The 19,344-nt window shown below is 36.3% G+C and overlaps 1 protein-coding gene across 1 annotated transcript in view; it reads right to left on the bottom strand.

Moving 5' to 3' along the window:
- The window catches only part of ODAD2 (outer dynein arm docking complex subunit 2), an 88,415-nt gene that overhangs the window by 14,942 nt on the left and 54,129 nt on the right, over positions 1 to 19,344 (bottom strand). The window contains exons 18-19 of the mRNA XM_026101619.2: positions 10,373 to 10,561; positions 9,576 to 9,797 (exon numbers count right to left, since the gene is read on the bottom strand). Of these exons, the coding sequence (XP_025957404.2) occupies positions 9,576 to 9,797; positions 10,373 to 10,561 (411 nt within the window). The remainder of the gene's footprint in view (positions 1 to 9,575; positions 9,798 to 10,372; positions 10,562 to 19,344) is intronic.

The following is a 19,344-nucleotide window of genomic DNA, read 5'->3' as shown; positions in this document are numbered from 1 at the left end:
ACAGCAATAAGATGTGGTACATTACTAAAAGATACCGCAGTGTGGTGTTTGAAAAGGCAACGTTGAAAAGATTACAATGACTAGGGCTTGAAGCCAATTTTAACTAAGCCTGATTGATTCTACAGGAAGAGGGAAAAAAAAGAAGTTTTCATAGATGGCAGTAATGAATGCTTACTTTGGTACATTAAAGACTGCTGAGTGACAGCTTAGGCTCTATTTACACATATGTATCTGTATGTATGCATGCAAATATATATATTGTTATACAAGAACTGCTGTTTTTAAGGGTGAATAGATCATATTTTCACTGAATGTCAAATAGACTTATTCACACAGCCCAAAATACCATTATTATTATTTCTTATGTTCAGCTTCTGTGAATAGCTCTGTATATACAAGGAAACTATTTTTGAGCAGCTGAATGCCAAAAATAATTACTTGGCATTCTGCCCTTGTGCATTAAGCCCAGTATCTTTCAATTAAGAAAATTATTTTTAATAATTGACAATTTAGCTAAGATATTATTGCACAAAAATGAAAAAAATTCTAATATTCTTCTTCTTTCTTATTATTGTCAAATTAGAAGGAAACATTTCACATAGTCAGAAGGATCAGACTTGGTGCAGGGAGCTAAACAATTGCAAGAAGCTGCTCTGTGTATTTCTGTGGTTTAGAAATATTGCCAAGTCGGAAGGAAAAGACATTCCCTGCATTTTCTAAAGCAAGATAAATACAGAAAAGAAATATAGATGAAAGATGGACCTGCTATCTATGGACCCTGCCAGATTCCTAGGCTTTTTGGCACACCTATTAAAGCTGGCAGACTTAGCCAGTAGCAATCTTTTCCATTAAAAGGAGAAGCATATATTTTGGTTTAACATACTTTGTTTGTGCATTTTTAAGCTTCAAAAATGTCTATTTAAATTTTTTTTAATGATTCCTTCTGCACAGTTGGCTGCAATTGCAGTTATTTGAAACGGCTCATTTATCACTAAAAGAGCTGCAGGGCACAGCTACTGTTAAAAAGCTCCAACAAACCTACAGCTTAGTGGGACAAGCTTCTTTTTATAAGACTAAAGATGTCTAAAATGTGCCAAGAGGAGCTTTATGCCAGCTTCTAGGTTTGTTATCCAAACGTTACTAAATTAGAGGTCTCCTGAAGCACAGAGTTTGGGCAAAGATAAGATGATCTGCCTTGGACTGCTGCTTTTTCCCATCTGGGATCAGCCAGATTTTAACAGAACACTCGCGACATATTATAAACTTTAGTAAGGTGAAATTTTGAAAAATCATCTAAAATCTGAGGCTTAATCTACACTGAAGTCAAACTTTATCACCTTTGGCAATAGTGCAAAAGCAAAATGTTTTATATGTAAGTATCCCTACTTTATGAATGGTGAAACTCTGCTTATTAGGAAGAATGAGGCTTTCTGGTTTCTGCTTCCCAGAGCTGGAACAGTAAAGAAAATGTTCACACCTGCTACTTGCTAACACAATAAAAATTGCAGTGATGTAACATTGTCAGTTTTCATTAATCCTCTGAAACAAAATGGAATATGCTAGTATGGGACTCAGTTTACAGAATTTCTTGTTTTTGAAATTTTAAAGTGATGTGATCAATGCCCTTGTGGGTGAGGGAACTGGGTACACTTTCTATAGCTGACAGACATGCAGCAATTTTGCCATCTAGTGCCCTCTTTCTTGATGTCCAAGAACTGTAATTAATTTATAAAAAGCAACAGGCATCAGCTTGGAGTATATGCCAAACACACCGTACCTCCAGCCTAAACTGTGGAGCCAGAATAGAGCTAATCACGACCATTAGAAAGTGAGTTCTTCCAAATTGGAAATAAAAATGTAAAGATATAAATAAGCAGATACACGTGTACTGCACATATATATTATTATTACATAGATATCATATGAAATATTTTGGACTGATTTAAAAACAGATTTTTCTTAAACCTTGGTTGATAACGTAAAACTGTATATCCTACACTCAATGTTCTCACTAAAGAACCACACCCCCAAAACAAGCTACCCCTAAATCAAATACACCTAAAGAAGTAGGTGCCAGTGCTTTTGCATTTTAGTTTCTGAACTTCAGATTTATATGGTTTATAGATGAAGCTGTTTTTAGAATATTTTCAGTAGACATTACTAGTAATTGTCATCTGTATTTTGTAATTCACATGTATTTATTTCACAAAGATGGTCTTATGAAAGCCTTTTTGCATAAAAAAGTTAGCCAAAACTTCTCGTAAGGATTTGTGACTTCAGCAAACAATGGCCAATATTCTGGAAGCACTGCACAATAAAATACACAGACTGCATTTTATAATACAGTCCTTATAACAAAGTACATAAGAACACTTCAAATATTAAATCTGTATGTCACAGTAACTTTTATAAATCATGATAAAACCAATTATTTTTATATCTTAGATTATTACAAGAGAATGGAAGAACCTATGTGTAATTAACCTTCCTACAATTAAGGATAGTAATAGAATTCAAAAAACCACAATTTCTTATGTATTAAATCATAGCAGCATTCAGAAAATACATTGTAGCCATTTTATCTTCTTTGCGCCCCCCCCCCCCAAAAAAAAAAAAAATTATCAAACTGAAAAAAACCCCATGTATCTCTTGAGGTTATAGGCTGATGAGAAGACAGGAATAACTGATGGATGAATTAAAATATATAGATATACATATGTACATGCACATATACACATCAAGTCCCACTCTTAAGAGCATGAGTCCTTCTTTGCTTGCCTTATTCTACTAGGCATTTCAAATTAAGTTTTCAGCATCCCTGGTAAAGTTCCTATATGCTACAGGAATTGATATTCAGTAAGGGATCTATTAATATTTCCTCATGATAAGAAAATAGAGCACTTCCATGTTATACAAATAATTTGAAGAAGCAGGCCACACAGTAAGGTTAAAGACATGTTCTATACAGCGGTTGGCAGGATATGCACCTTCAATATTAAAAAATGTCAGTACACTAACTGACAGTCTGATCTTCTACATTTCAAGTAGGTACTGTAATCATTGAGTTAATCCATCTATCTTCCTCTGGCCCCCCAAATATTGTTACGTATATACAGTGGAACAGGAACAGGAGACAATGGACTCGTTTACAGTGCAGCATAGCAATAGTTATCTTAAAATGCACTTGTCTGGATAACAAAAGCAGTTCAGAACAAGGTAGAGCTCAACAGAGGCTAATTTACTCTGACTTTCTGTAGCCATCAGAGGAGACACACACATGGAAAAAAACTATCAACAGCACCTGTTATGGTTCCCATGTAAGTTCCTTAATGTCTAGGTGACTGGCTGCTCTCTAGTGGCTCCATTTCCTTGTTTTTCAATAAATAATTAAATAAATAAATAAAACCCGTAAAGTCAGTATTTGGTACTTATGTTTTACTTAAGATAATTGAGATGCAACTACGAATTAGCAGTAGTTGTATCTTCGTTTTACTTGTATTATCAAAAAAGATCAGTACAAATATTTCTACAGATTTTTTCTACCATTCCATCCCTATCTGTTTGTTCACCTTCACCTTGTTGTGTCCTGTCATACATTCAGATCTAAAGTTCTCTGGGATCTTCTTCTTACGTAGGTATACAACACCGCTACTACAGAAATGCAATATGTCATTCTAAAGGCATTATACAAAATGTCTGTGTGTTGATCTCTTAAACTTCTCTTGTCTAAAACAATAAAATGCTTGAATAAATTTTGTGGCTGCCTTTAAATTGGGAATGATTCTTATGGAAAGAGAGCTAATTCATTTGAGGTTTACAAAGTGTATTGACAAGTATCAGCACTGATTTAATCTCCTGAAAAAAAGATATCAACTTATTTCACAAGGTCTAACTTCACTGGTGATTTACATTAAAAACATTACTTTCCTTTAATTTTTAGTCCTGTGTATGCAGGCCAATATTATAGCATGGGAATTTCTAACCTGGCAAACAGTTCCCCAAAAGACACGGAAGTCAAAGTAGAAAATCGGCCAAACATAAACTTTGAGAGCAATACTGTAGCCAAACAGGCTAATGAAAATCTCTGATGTTCAAACAGAGCTTGCATAGAAACAGGAAAGCTATTTTACCTGATTGAGTATTCATACAGCTATTACTGGAATACTGAATCATGTTCTGAAGTATGTTGAAATTCAGTCCAAAAAGGAAGTTCAAAAATAAAGGATTCAGAGTTGACCCACAAAAATAATTAAAGAATTGAAAAGACAGAGTAGAGATTCCATCAGAAATACCACCTACTTAGTTAATTAAAGAGATAACTATGCAGTGATTTGATCTTACTTTATAAGAATGTGTATAAGAACAGAAGTTAGATAGGGCTTTTCGGTCTACCAAGCAACAGTATCATACACGTAATGGCGTAAGATAAAGCTAGACAAGTTTAGGCTACAAATAAGGTGCAAATGTTTTTATGGGGAAGGTATTTAGCTACTGGAACAAGTTATCATGGCTCTAGCGGATTTTCCATCACTGGAATTTTTTAAGTAAATAGTCAGTGTTTTTCTAAAAGATATACTCTATTCCAAACAGAAACAAATTGAAGCAATGTCTCTGCTCTGTATGAGCTGGGCTGGTCAGACTGGATCATCACAACGATCCCTTCTAGTATTATAATGTATGAATCTATGTCTATCTAAGATGAGAATAGTGCCGACTTACAGGAGTATGGTCTTATTTAGGCTTTTAAAATACTGGCACAACATTACCTTTCTTCCAGTGCTGCAACTTCCCCTGTACTGCAAGACTTGTTGAAAGTCAACATTCAGGAGGATATTTATTTAAATTTAGCTGTCTAAAAGCTAGCTGTTGAGTCTGAACTAGTCACTTAGGTCCTTTCTATACTCAGTGGAGAAAGATAGGCACATTCACAAGTCTATTCCATCCAGACGTCTTGGGCACTTATTTTCAGCTAGTGTAAGTCTGCAGGTGCCCCTCTCTCTCTCTCTCCACTGACTACAGAAAGTGCCTTAGTTTGGACTACTTTGAACCACACACCTAAAAGTAGCTAAACTTAGAAAGGAATCCATCCTTAACGTTCCAATGATTTTTTTCAAAACCCCTGGATCCAAGTTAATTAGATCCACTAATTTAAAACATCTATCTTTACTAGGTCACGTTTAAATTGTGCCTGTTACTCCTGGGCAGATAGTGTTTCATTACCATCGTATCATATAAATGCATCTCATCTGTTTTTTTCCCCAAATAGAGAATAAAATATTTTTGAAAAGTTCTAATTGCACTATTATTCAGAATTCTGTCCTTCCCACCTAATAGTGGACTGGACTGTATAGGCATTTAAAGAATTTCTCTTCTTTGCTGCCTTGCGGTGGGATTTACCCCTCTAAGCATAGATATCTACAATGTAAATGTGTAGATCAGAACTGTGAACCTGCACTCCCATTATAATCAAAAGAGACCACACAATACTGTCAGTAGAGAATGAGGTGCCTTATCTCAGTTTCTAAATTAGGACAGATGAAGAACAATAAAGAATCTATTTCTCATCCCTGACTATTAAAGGAATTTGGATGACTACTTCAGAGGGAGATGTCTACAGTGTAGATATTAGAAGTTAAGATGAATGCTTGCTTTTATGAATTTTTTCTTCCACATCCTGCTTTTGGGTGCTTATTTTTCCTTCCTTTCCTCTTACTTTTTTCATGACTTCAGTAATCTCCTCAGAGGTCTCATGAGCCTCTTCATGAAAGACTGAGCTCAACTCTACATACAAGGAGGCCATCCAAAACTCCTAGGCCTTCTGTACAAACAAAGTGTAGGATTAGATCCTACACTATACATTATATGATTTCAGTAGGAGTCTGAATGGAATACAGTTTACTTGAAGAGCTGGACAGATCTCTTCTTACAGGTTTACAGTTATTTAATACATTTGATTGTGCATTGGCTGACAATCTTTGATATGGACGGCATGAACCAGCTGACCAGTTTGATTCAGTTTGTCTGAAAATACACTCTGCCAAACTTCCATTATTTTTGCTTTTTGGGGGACTGGCAATCGTTAATCCTTCAGGTAAATTAATGGCTTCCAAGGTTATTTCCTTTTTACTCCCTGTAAGCAAAATGTGCAGTAAGGAATCTTGATGTTTCTCCTCCCAGGTAGGTATTTGGTTCACAGTCACCTCCTGGCTATGAAAAGACTCCAGCCTACAAACTTAAACAGCTTATGGCATGATTCAACAGTGGGCCCTTTTTATGTTAGAGTCAATTTCATTGCTATTCTGAACAACTTCCAAAAATCTTTCCCAATACTTTTTCACATTGTGATACTTAGCAGGTATGAAGACTTATTTCAAGTTCTTCAAGGCAAAATGTGCTCACAGGTGTTTTTATCTTATTGTTCTTCTTTAACCTCTTAATTATTATCAGGTTTGGCTGCGTTTTAAACACTCATTATGGAACCAGTCTTGTTTGCAGAATCAGTTTGCTTTCCCCCAGAAAACTCTGAGATCTTGTGAACTATAGAGGAGGATAACTTAAGTCAAACCTCATAGAGTTTTGAAGTACTTAAAGGTAAGCAGGGTAACATAGCATCTCTTAGTCACATACGTTTGTAGACAGACCTGAGAATTCAACTGAACTTCTGTTCATGGAACGAATATTCCATTTCTGAATGATACAGAACAGAATGCAGACATTTTATTCTACACATTGCCATAACTGTCTAAACAAAAGACTGGTGAAATCTGTCCCTCTGACTCTGTTTCTTTTGAGAAACCCACTTAACTGAACATAGTGAAGAAAGTTTCTTCCACATTAGATGAGGATTAAATGGGGTGACTGCTTCTGGACACTGCGAAAGTCTATTATCATAACTATGACTGTTTTCCCCGACTGGACTTGTCATGGGTATAGATCAATAAAGTCCACTGCAAAGCTAGAGAATATCCCTCAATTATCAAAAGAGAGTAAAGAGGGCTTTTGCAAAGATCAATTATTATTTTCCACTTTTGGTGCAAATCAGATGATCTGAACCACAGAATCATGCAGGTTGGAAGGGACCTCAGGAGGCTGTCTAGTCCAACCTCCTGCTCAAAGCAGGGGCAACACTGAATCCAGACCAGACTGCTGATGGCTTTGTCAAGTCAGGTCTGGAAAATCCCCAAGGCTGGAGATTCTACAGCCTCTCTGGGAAACTGCTCTTGTGTTTCATTACCTTCAGAGTGGAATTTTTTTCCTTATATTCAGTTGGAACCCATCAGTTTCAATTTATGACCATTGTCTCTTGTCCATCCACCATGCTCCTCACTCAGTAAAGAGCCTGGCTCTATCTCCTAGAAAACTTTATCTTACATACTGTCAGGCTGCTGTTGGCATCCTTGCCCCCGTCCCCCCCCCCCCCCCCCACACACACACCCCTCCAACCTCCTTTCTGAAAGCTAGACAAGCCCAGTTTCCTCAGCCTCTCTGTGCTTCAGGCCCCAACCACCTTGGTGGTCCTCTGCTGGATTTGCTCAAGTCCACATCTTTCTTGAAGTGGGGGCCCAAACTGGACACGGTACTCCTGATGTGACTTAATGAGTGCTGAGTAAAGGGGCAGAATAATCACTTGCCCTGACCTCTTGGCTATGCTCCTGTCAACACAGCCCAGGATCCTGTTAAGTTTCGGCGCTGCAGGGCACCCTACTGGCTCAAGTTCAGCTTGCTGCGTACCGAGACCCCTAGGTCCTTTTCGGCTGAACTGTCACTCAGGCAGTCAGACCATGGACCAAAATGCAGCTGCTGCTCCATGTCTGTTACTAATGCACATCTGGTCATATGATATGAATGCATGCACGTGCCGGTTCACATGATGAGACCTGGTCATATATACCCTCATAAGTCCAGACAACTCATCAATTATGAGATGGGAAGCAATTCCACTTTGGTTCTGTGATAGACCCACATACAGTCATGTGACCATACACTTGTACATGTGATCTTTCTTGTACATGAAAAGGGAAGTGCACCTTGGATGAAAAGTTTAGCCCGACAGCTTTAGATGCAACAGATTTAACCTAGGTTCCTTTAGTTTGTACCTTCATGCTTCATTTTACCAGTTATCTTTTTTCCCCCTTAACATATTATAGACATTCCGGAACATTGTGAATATAAAAGAAAAAGGTCATATTTTGCTGCAAATCTCTATTTTTCTGTTAGTGCAAATAAATGCTTTTAATTAGTCTAACTATTTTAACTAGGCCAGAAAACTAAAAATGAACCTAGACCCAGCTGGAATTATCATAAAAGTATATCAACAAGATTGTTTTTATACAATACTTTTGGTGCGTTAGAGCTTATAAAACCTAAAGGACCTGCATAATGAAATGAATGAAAACAGTAGATCACAGGAAGGCAGAAAATAGAAAAAGGAGGAGGACCCATTTAGGTTTGTGTCAGTTGAATGGAAAGATGAGCAGAAATAAAGTCATCAGGCACTAAAGTTTGAAAATGAGCTGTAGTAGAGTATACATTTCCCTGTGCTATGTAGCTAGTATACTGCAGCTGTGACGGGAAGAGGTTACTTTCCAGGACTGAAAGGGTAGCTTAGACTTGAGTTAGTTCAAGTACTGGCCTTTCAACAGGGTCTTTAAACATTTTTAACCAGCTGAGTCTTTTGCCAACTATAGATATAGGTATGATAATGCAAGACCACTAGATTGTGCGAGAATTGAAACTATTCATAACAAAGTATACTATCATTATTGTAGACATATATTTAACATTAATAATAACACTACATCATAATTTAACTCTTATTTTCAATACATTTATCTAAATGTGAAAGTAAAAAGAAAAATCTGCAAACAGCAAATCTTTTAGGAAATGTGTGAAAATTGACAGTTCCTAGAATCTCCAGCTCTAAGGTTGTAATCCTTATGCCTCCTATGCCAATGAAATAACTCTACTGGCTTCAATTTCTGAGATAAAACTTAACTGGAAAAATCTTTCTGAGAGAAAATTTCTTACTAGAGAAAAGCCTCTGGGGAATGTGCTCATACTTAATTCTTAAAATAAGAATTTTTATAAGTGAATACAGAACTGATTGAAACAGGTCCAGGTGAACTAAGCTTTTGTATTATTCTACCTTTATTTGGCCCCAAAAGATCTATCTTCTAAGTGGATCCAGTTGCACCGAGCTCCTAGGTGGCTTTCTGCCATACTGGGCAACTATTCATTAAGATGACTCAACTTCTTTTGCAAAAGCCACTTGAAAATGATAAAATGCTGATTACCAACCTAGGTAAGACTCAGGTAAAGCATTATAGAGGTGAATGTCCATATCATATGTTCATATTATAACAACCATCTAGCTGTGATATCTTTACAACTGAAATACTCTTTCCTAACTCACTGTTTAACCAAATGTTTCTAGGATGAAGTTCAGAAAATTTGAGGTAGGCAGCAGTATTCAAAAACAATTTCAAAAACTATTTCAAATGATAGTGATCTTCTTTTGAACATGCCAAACCCCTTCAATGATTTGAACTCCAAATGAGAAAAACCTTTCTCCTCACCTTCACCACTCCATTTTCATGCATGGTGATACAGTTGTTGGGATCCTCTGAAAGCTGATATAAAGCCTGTGCTGTAGCTCTATGAACTGATGGATTGTTTGATTTCAAGTAACGTACCAAAGGAGCTACAGCCTTTGTCTCTCCGAAAGTAACTCTATTGCTTCCCCACATGCAACAGTGGGAGATGGCCTCTGCTAAGTGACGTCTTAATTTGTCATTGTTCTGAAGAAGATAAAAACACAATACATAAAAAATAAAATAATGCATTAAAAATTTCATAGGAAAGCAGAACTGTATTCTGAAACACCTTTAAGGAATCCCAATTTAATTGTAATAGAATTTAAAACTAAGGAGAACTGTGAGGCATGGAGCTAGTAGCCTCTTATTATTCTCTTTATAAGAGGTGCTGTGAATTTTTATATTATTTCAAAGGTGCTTTTAGACTGGCTGGAGATTAGAATTACAATATAACAATATAGTCTCATCATTGAGATTCTCTGTGTGGTCAGGTTTATTGCTCGCTCACCCCTTTGTGCTTTTTCCGTAGGGCAGCTGCACCTCTGAAAAGCAATATTCAGCAGTAGGGATTATGAAAATGAAGCTCATCTTCCAAAGCAACTGTACAGCCAGCCAGAGAATGCTTTCATGTCCAATATACCTCTCATAGAGGAAGATTCCACAGCTTTTCCTTATTGCTGCTGCAAAATCTATAGCTCATATCCTAACCTTTTAATTGGGTATGATGTAGTTTGACATAAGAAATTCAGATACTTAGCACATGCTTAGATGTTACTTACTGTGTTTGCTAGTTTTGACAACAGAGGGACGACTCCATGGTCTGTTATAACAGCTAAATTTTCTTCATCTTTTGCTATATTTGTAATGGCTGCACATACACTTGCCAGAACTTCCTTATTCTTCGATTTTAGCAAATTGACTATCAGTTCCAAGCCACCAACAAAGGACCGAACCATTTCCCCAGCATCCTGAATGAGAATCAAAAGAATCCTTATTTTTAAACAATCAATCTCTATTTGACATGCAAATGTTAAAAAAGGGGATTGACATGACAATTATTCAAAGCACTGCAGCTACTGCTGTGTGGCCTTCACCAAGAAACATGGCTAATTCAGAACTCAAAGCTCTCCTGATTGACGTATATGAGCTGGATTGTTTTACAGACCAAAATCTAGGAAGAAATTCAATGCCTAAATAAAGCTCATTTTAGATGCCACAAGGTATTGTTTCCAAACTCAGGCTGTCACTCCAGAAGGTGCAAGTCTCTCTTATCTGCTGTATCATATTTGCCAGGTCCAGGTGGGTGTCTCATATGCCCCAGGGTATCTAAAACTGCAACAGAATCTCCCTTTTTGGTTCCCAGAGTTTCTTCTGTTTCTCATTAGAAATGGGCATGGCCCTCCAACCCTACCAAAGTACAACACCTTCTCTATGGGGGAGCTAGAGAGGCCCTTGCTCTCAAAAGGGACCTTCATAAGGGAAGTCTTCCATTTGGGACTGGACTTCTTTGTATAGCCTAGAGGTTTTGAGAAAACACTCTTGGCTTCAAACATCTACACTACTTGCAATCATCAATATCAGCCCGGCATGTAGCCAGGCTGTAGAGTCTTGCTGTCTCTTAAAAATGGAGTCAAGGCTGATTAAGGCCTGAAAATGAAATCATATAGGTAAGAAGTTTGTGGGCACAGCTGGTCAGAGAATGCCTAAGAGTTACCTAGTTACCTCTTAGGTTACCTAGTTACCTAAGAGGAATGCACACTGATAGAAAAATAAAACTTTTTAGAAAATGATTCAATTCTTTTATAAACTTTGTGGATATAATAATTCTTTAGACAAGCTTTTCCTTCCTATGGCAGCAGCTGCCAAAAATATTAGGTTGCAAGGAAAGGAAGAAAGGAAAAGCTTGTATCTCTTGCTGGGATGAGAGACATCTTATCCAAATCCCTGTATGTAACTTTGCATGATGTTGGATTTTGCCACATCAGATGGGTAGAGTCCACATTGTATCAACAGACAATTGCTTGAATAAAAGCAATACTTCTTGATAGGAATTTTCACCCCTTACTTGAAATTTTAAAAGTGGACCAAAGGCACTAGATGACGGATCACAGAGGAAAATTTCTACACAGAAATTTCTTATCTATGAATATTAGAAGGCTATACAGCTAAATGGTCAGATACAGGAAAAGGAAAGAACATGTGACATTTAAAATTACTTGAATTCCTTGAAAGTTACTATAGAAGTGTGACTGACATTGTGTCTAAATTTTGGCTCAACAAATGTGAAAGGTTCTGTTCAATGGGTAAACTCTACAGTACAGTGTCTAGGATTTGAAAAGGGGCCCAGGCAGATATGCAAATGATTCTGCTTTTCTGGATGGTTCCAATATTCATGCAATTTTTCTTCGTGCTCTTGAAAGTTGTTCCGTGAAGAGATAAGATAACCCATCTCCCATTTTATGAACTATAGGTAAATGCTGTATTTTCCTATCTGTGGAAATTTTATATTTTCCTATAATCCCAAGTGATTAGAGCCCTACTTGTTACGTTTCTTTTTTGACAAGCTTAGACTTTCCACCTTTTGTAAAGCAGTATGGTCAAATTAAACTGATGGAATGCTATGTAAACAATCCAGCAGTAAGTAAAAGAAAGGAGTTTCAATAATCGTCTGTGAAACCAGCTATACACAAGGACAGAACCTTCTACCAGTGATGAAAAGCAGAGGAAAACTACAGAAACCACACGTCAGGAAAGTTTCCCAAATGTGATTGTGGGTGTAGTCTGGGGCTCTGTACAAGACAAAGAGAAAAGCAAAGAAGCAAGAAATTTGAAGAACAATGAGCAGAAAGAAAGACTGAAATGAAAGCTTAAAATCTGTTAAGTAACTTACAAGACCTTTTGATGAGTTTTTCTCTCAAAGAAATTTAAACAACAAATACAATCTTTTTTAGTACCATTTAGCAAAACCACAAACTTTCTTTGTACAGTAAATTTCTACTTTAATTTTTTCATTGTAACAAATGTGTATTTGTTATATACATATATATAAAAAGATATTTTCACAAGAAGAAATTATATGAAGTTCTGCCTGTGATCGCAAAGGCCTGGATTCAATTTTTTGCATTCCATGTTCTCTGAGTACACTTGTATTAATGATCAGATACTTATTTATAAATGCCCTCAGGCATTTTATCTATACTTAATATTGTAACATAACTGAAGAAAAATCATATATAATACGTCTTTGGAAATCTCCTTTGTACCTTCTGCTTCAAACAGAAAAAAAATGCAAGCTTTAAAATCCACCTTTTAAATTAATTGACACATAACTTTTTTGTGAGACTAAACCCAAAGCATTTGGCATTTCTATATATTAATGCATGAAACTTTAATATTTACTTGTAGTCCTTAAATCTTGCTGCAGAAGTGCAAATGGCATTTCAGGGTCTTGGCCATGCGGTTAGTTTGCTATTGGGGTATAATAGAATTTCGATATTGAATGCGGAGTGGATAGTGTTGCATTTCAAGCCTAAGACTGAACCAGTAAATTCATACTGTAGCACTTACATACAACAAAACTGTAATCTATTAATCTAAGCACTTGCTTTCTTTTAAGTCACATATGAAGATATTCAACAAATATAGACTTCTAATGTTTTGAAATGCTTAGAGGACATCTTAGGCTACAGCTATACAATACACAACTAGAAAAATACATTTAAGTGAATTTAGCAAATTCACTCCCCTCTTTACTTATCTTGATAAAACCTTACTTCTTTGTTGTCCTAACAAGGCTACTCAGTTCAAGTCAGGCAGAAAAAAAATATGGCATTGTGAGACGAAGTGTAAGAACCAGCTTTTATAGATACAAATATTGATAAAATCATTCTCACTGATAAGCAATAAAATAAAGTTTTATTTTATACATCTAAATGCATGTGTTAATGATAGGCTGAATGCTTCTAGTTTAACAAGTAATATTTCCTGACCTGAACAAAGAGCCCAAATGCAGTAACATTTATAGAAGAAATAAATATGTAAATATGTAGAAAGGTCAGAGCAAGAAGGTTTTACTGTATTAACAGGAAATATCTTCATTTGAGATATTCATCACTATTATATTACAACTTTTAATGTAATATTTAATCTTAGGTGATAGGTATGAAAAAATATGGATTGTTAAAATAGTTTTTAAATGTCTGCAGAAGCCTAGAAGAGAGAATAGGATATTTCATGACTTCACACGATTGCATCTTTCTTCTAACAGCAAAGTTTTTATCCTCAGAAAGTATGATAAATATTATTTCAAAATTGGATTTAAAGGAGGAGTTTGCAATTTCAAACAGTAAAAACAAGTATCTGGCATAGATGTTGAGGACTGCAAGGCTACCTGCTATGCTAATAAAAGCTGCATCCTGCTACGCTTTAATCACAATACTTTCATCTTGTTGAACCTCATAACTATTAACAAAATCTAGTTAACTTTCCCTTCCTTTTAAAAATTTTTTTTTTACTTTCAGCTAATTCTTGGCTTCTCACAAGAGCAGAAATACTGTGAGATAGACCAGCTTTACACTTTTTTTTTTAATTAGGAGCAGAAAGCATTACAATATTTGTAGAAAAGGCAGATTGGAAAAATCATTTGATCTTTGCAGTATTTACACAAGAAGAACATTTGGGATTTTTGAGTTCTCTTGTCATCATATTATATGTATTTTTGTGGTTATTTTCATTAAGTAAATAAAGTTCATCAGCCTTAAGTTGAGACATACAGTTCTTGTACAGGCACTACGGAATTCTTTTGTAACTGGATTCCTTTCCTATTCCTTCCAAAGTGAATACTGGTTTCTTTATTTGAAAGATTTAAAACTAAATACCATATTATGAAAACACATTGTGTTTATCTTTAAAAATACTCTGTTCTAAAGATAAAAGTTTCTCCACTAAAAACAAGTAGTATTTTACTCTTAGAACATCTTAAAAAGCTTAAGATGTCACAGCTAATTTGTCAAATTCAATTGCTTTTGCCCAAAAAAGTGATGGTATGGCTGTGCAAATAAACTCTAATTATCAAGAATCATCTTTAAGCTACCTTTACTTTAATGAAGCAAGCTGTCCATTTCCATCCTCTACTGCCAGTTGCATGACTTAGTGAAGCACAACCGAATTTAAAATACAAAATAAAGAAACGCAACAGGTAAAGTTCTATATTACAGCTGTTCAGTGAAAAAAGGAAAAACTATGGAAGTTTCTATTCATTTTTCATATTAAACAGCCCAGCGTTACTATTCATTCAAATTATTTTATATTTAAAGGCAAATTTTATTCCTGTCTATACAGCTGTGGAGATTTCCACTGCAGCAGAACTGATGAAGAACCACCTTTCAGGATAAGACTAGTTTACTACATCTCATATCTCTGCCTCTGTACAGTGCATTGGGAAAATGAAGGGCTGGATAGTAGCAGACAATCAACATGGATTTTCCTGTCCTCTTCACCTCACTGAAGCAGCTACAGCTAGAGCAGGCTTAGTGTTATATTAGTAGCTACAAAATGGCTCCAGGGCTACTCTGCAGTTTGGAAGAGCAGAATTGCTTTCTCCTGGCTCTTCAGGGAGCTAATCATCACATAGATAAATACTTGGCAAGTGCATTGCTATTGATAGTCTCAAGAAACAAAAGTCCATTAGCCAAGTGTACAGCCCAAGAAAGCATGCGATGCATGTTCTCAAACAGACGGTAGGAAAAAAAGCCTTCACAGTTGCTAGTGCAACTTCAAATAGTCCTTTTGGCTTTTGTTCTCTTTCTTTTCTGTCTGGGGGACTACACCTACTTTTCCTTTTCTGCCCCCTATTCCTTCTCGCAGCTGTCACTGAAGTTCACTCCTGAGTGAATGCCAAAACCCCATTTCTTTTCACAGAAGCAGTGAAAACTAGTATCAAGGTCCTTTGAGGCCACAATAGAGAAAACGGTGATTTGCTTTACATTATTTTGAAAAGCATCATAATAATGGAAGTATGAAAAACGGATAATACTGAACATAAATCCAAACAAGTGTTTAAGCAAACTTCATCATAAAATTATGAATGTATTTATGAGATAGCTAACACTACTATGTAGTTTAATATTGCAGAGATGCAAGATAGTAATATCGAAATTTTCTGAGGACAGCCTAGCTAAATAATCAATGCAGTGACAACACAAAGTAATGAATTGTTATTAAAATTATTGTTTTTGTCTTTGCAACTCTGGCAAGGTTCCATACACTAGAGAGTTCTATTTGAGAAGGCAATCACATCATATTGTACCAGTTATAATTGCAGACCACTGGGAATTTGAACAACGTGCATGAAGTATGAAATATGTTATAGTCCAATCAAAAGTTTCTGGGCCAGATAAAATGATTGCTTGAAATTTTCTGGTTTATATTATACAGGAGATCAGGCACAATGACCTCAGTGCTCTTTCCTTGCCTTAAAAATCTGTGAAAGTCCCACGTGGTGAATGAGAGGGTAAAGACAGAAAGAATGGAGATGCACAAGCAAGAAAAATAAAGAAGAGATGAAAGAGAAAAAATGGGAAGAAGACAGGATTTAAATGTTTTTATAGATTTTTATATCCAATTAGCAAGTCTAATTTAAAAGTACAGAAGCAACATGATGAGCTGTTGACTAGTATATGTAGCTATTATAAATTAAGTTAAAAGAAAAACTCGTCAAATATTTTCCAGTGGAACAGTATTCCATCAGAAAATGCTAATGGAACGGAACCAAAACCTTCCATAAGAACACGACAACTGCTTGAAAATTTTTGACAGAAACCAGGCAGAAAGACAGGCTAAATTACCAACATGCCTCTTCATCTTTTCTCTTGTCAGACAGATGGCTGGTGAGTAGCTTGCCAGGTTGCTTGGCTTCTGGTTTTCCCTGACTTCTTGCCTGATGGGCTGCCAAACAGCTGGAAGGCCAGGTCTCCAGAAGCTCCTAAGCTTTTTGGCTTCTTATGTTCTCCAAACTCCCAGGCAGCTGCTTTGCATGGAGCTTAGGATCTGAGGCTCCCCAATGAGGGAGACATGGGTTATGCTCTTAGTCTCTCTTTCTTTCCCAGCTTTCTGGCTTTGTGTTTTTATACAAACTGGGCATCACTGGTAGGCCTCAAGGGCCTTTGGGCAATTTATGGCAGTCCATTCAGGATCTCTAGGAGAACAAGTCTATAGGATCCCAAACTCCCCAGGACAGCTGGTTCGCTAAGCTTCTAGGCAGCCCATGTCAAGAATCATCAAACAGGCTGGCTCTTCCTGCACGCTGGCAAGCATGGCAGGCAGCTACCGATTCACTGAGCCAGCTCTGACCTCCTGGGCTTTCTAACTCTCCAGGGAGCATGGTGCTCTGGAAGGCTCAAGGGCAAGCCAAAAACTCCTTCTGGATCTCTTATAGTAGATTTTTCAAAGTTTAGTTCTTAATAAAAACTTTAAAATTTGGAAAGTCAACATTCAGGTATGAGGGATTCAGAACTGCATAAAAATGAGATCAAATATAGAGAAGTAGGTATGAATGATGTTAAAAAAGGATAACATTTAGAGAAAACAAGTAGGAAAATGGAAAGAGGGCAGTAAGAGCATTAAGTTTAAACTGCCAAGGTTTCTGTATATAAATGCAAGAAGCATAGCAAGGAAAACAAAGAAACTGGAAAGTGCTGTACATAGTCAAGCAGGGAATTTTGATGTCATGGGCTTAACCAAAGAATGGTACATAAACAGAAAGGTATTGGTACTATTTAAGTATAATTTATAAAATATAAAAACAGAATAAACAACAGTGTTCATTATGGGGAACTACTGATCTTTATATACTACATTTTTAATTAGCAAAATGTGTAAATAAAGCATTTTAATTCATTAAAAACAGCAACTGGTTATAATTTTACTGTTTGTTATAATTGTACTATTTTGTACATTTGTTACTATTTGTACAGATTTTCCAAGTTCAACTACCTTTATTTGTTACTTTTAAATAGAAAGGTTCTCTGTGGTTTTATACATATGGTTATATTAAAATTTCCACAACAAGCAAAATCTATATAAAAAGCCTAAATAGTATGGGTCATCAGCAGCATGTTTCCCACCCACACAGGTTTACTCCAGGCTGCTGGCTCCAGTGGGAATCACATCCTCGTTATAAAATGCTTTTGCAAATATATATGGAGGCTACTGGACCTTCACACACACTCACCTCATGGCCCTTGCCACTTAAACCTGGTTTAGTTTTGGTTTTGATATTTTTGGGCCAACACGGACATTCTCTTTCCCCATACATAGGAGATACACAGGCATCTTTACATGGCTGACAATTCATCATGCCTATGAAATTCCACTCCAGGGCTGAAAGGGATGCAACAAACTTGGAAAAAACCCACTTTATCACAAATGTGTGAGATGTCATTTTACAAGTAGATTTTAAGAAAATGGAATAAATACCTTTCCCTCTTTCTTCCCTCAAATCCCCAATCCCAGACTGTTTACTTAGGTTAGTTTGACAGACTTCATACATAATGAGCTTCCTCAAGTTTTTTAAGAAAGCTTTTATAGCTGTAGCAATAACAAAGGTTAAAACTGAAATATCTGAAAGCTGATACGTAAGCACAGACAAAAGACAGAGGAAAGAAGTGGCCCCAGCACTACCATTCCTATTCAAATGTTTGTCCCAAAACTCTACTAAACACAAGGAAGGAGAATAACCTCTACAATACTCTTTTTTTTAATTTCAAGACATGCTATTTAAAGGTTACTCTCTGAGGAAAACTAAAGTTGGCAGCACCCTTATTATTGGCATGATGCCTTTGGATGAAATTTATAATAGCCCAAATAACATCTTTGTAGAGTTTCTCTAAATTCCTGTTTGGACTGATGTACACTGGGAGAACACTATAAATACTGCTTTTCAAAGTAGCATCGTAACCAAATGTTGCCATTCCAACATCAGCAGAGTTGAGTAGACTTTTCTTAGCAATTTTTCACAATTGTGTGTGTTTCTTGGACAGTGCACTAATACTTTCCCATTACTAATGTGCCTGCAGTAGTAACTTTTCCTTTTGCAATTAAGGAATTAATTAATAGGAATCTGCTTCTATTAAGATCATTATTTTTAATTAATGATATTCTTGTCTCTTTTGGTTTCATTTTTTAGAGAAATGCATAAATTAATCTGTCCACAATCACATTATATTTGTCTAAGGTTCACAAGTAGCAGTGACAGGTGCTGTGCAAATTTTTCTAGGACATTTCTACCACTCAAATTATATCACTGCCAACCTGCAAGATCTTTGTTCTACAAACAGTCTTAAGGCTAAAAATACTTAGAACTAACACTGGTAAACAGGAGTGATGACTAACATCAAACTGACATCGTGGCTATCAGAGCTGAAGCAGTCTATATACAAGACTGAAGCAGTCTATATACAAGACTGTACAACTTATATCCTCTATTCAAAAGTCTTAAATCTGCCACAGACCAAGTATCACTAACCTAAATCATACTGATACACCAAGCAGTACTTTCTGATCCAGTTCTACAGTTCTATTCTATGGGAAGTACTTCAGCTACTACAATGTAACTGCTGTCATATATAATCTAGGATTAAGGACACTATTCCCTTCTTGCCATTAACTTCCTGTCTGACAGTGGACAAGTTAGTTAGACCCAAATATTCAGAAGTGGCTGGCAGCTACTTTCAAGAATTGAGGCCATGGCCTT

This window comes from Dromaius novaehollandiae, chromosome 2 (assembly GCF_036370855.1).
Source record: "Dromaius novaehollandiae isolate bDroNov1 chromosome 2, bDroNov1.hap1, whole genome shotgun sequence".
NCBI lineage: Eukaryota > Metazoa > Chordata > Aves > Casuariiformes > Dromaiidae > Dromaius > Dromaius novaehollandiae.
Note: the sequence above shows the minus strand (reverse complement) of the source record. Positions and strands in the feature narration are given on the sequence as shown.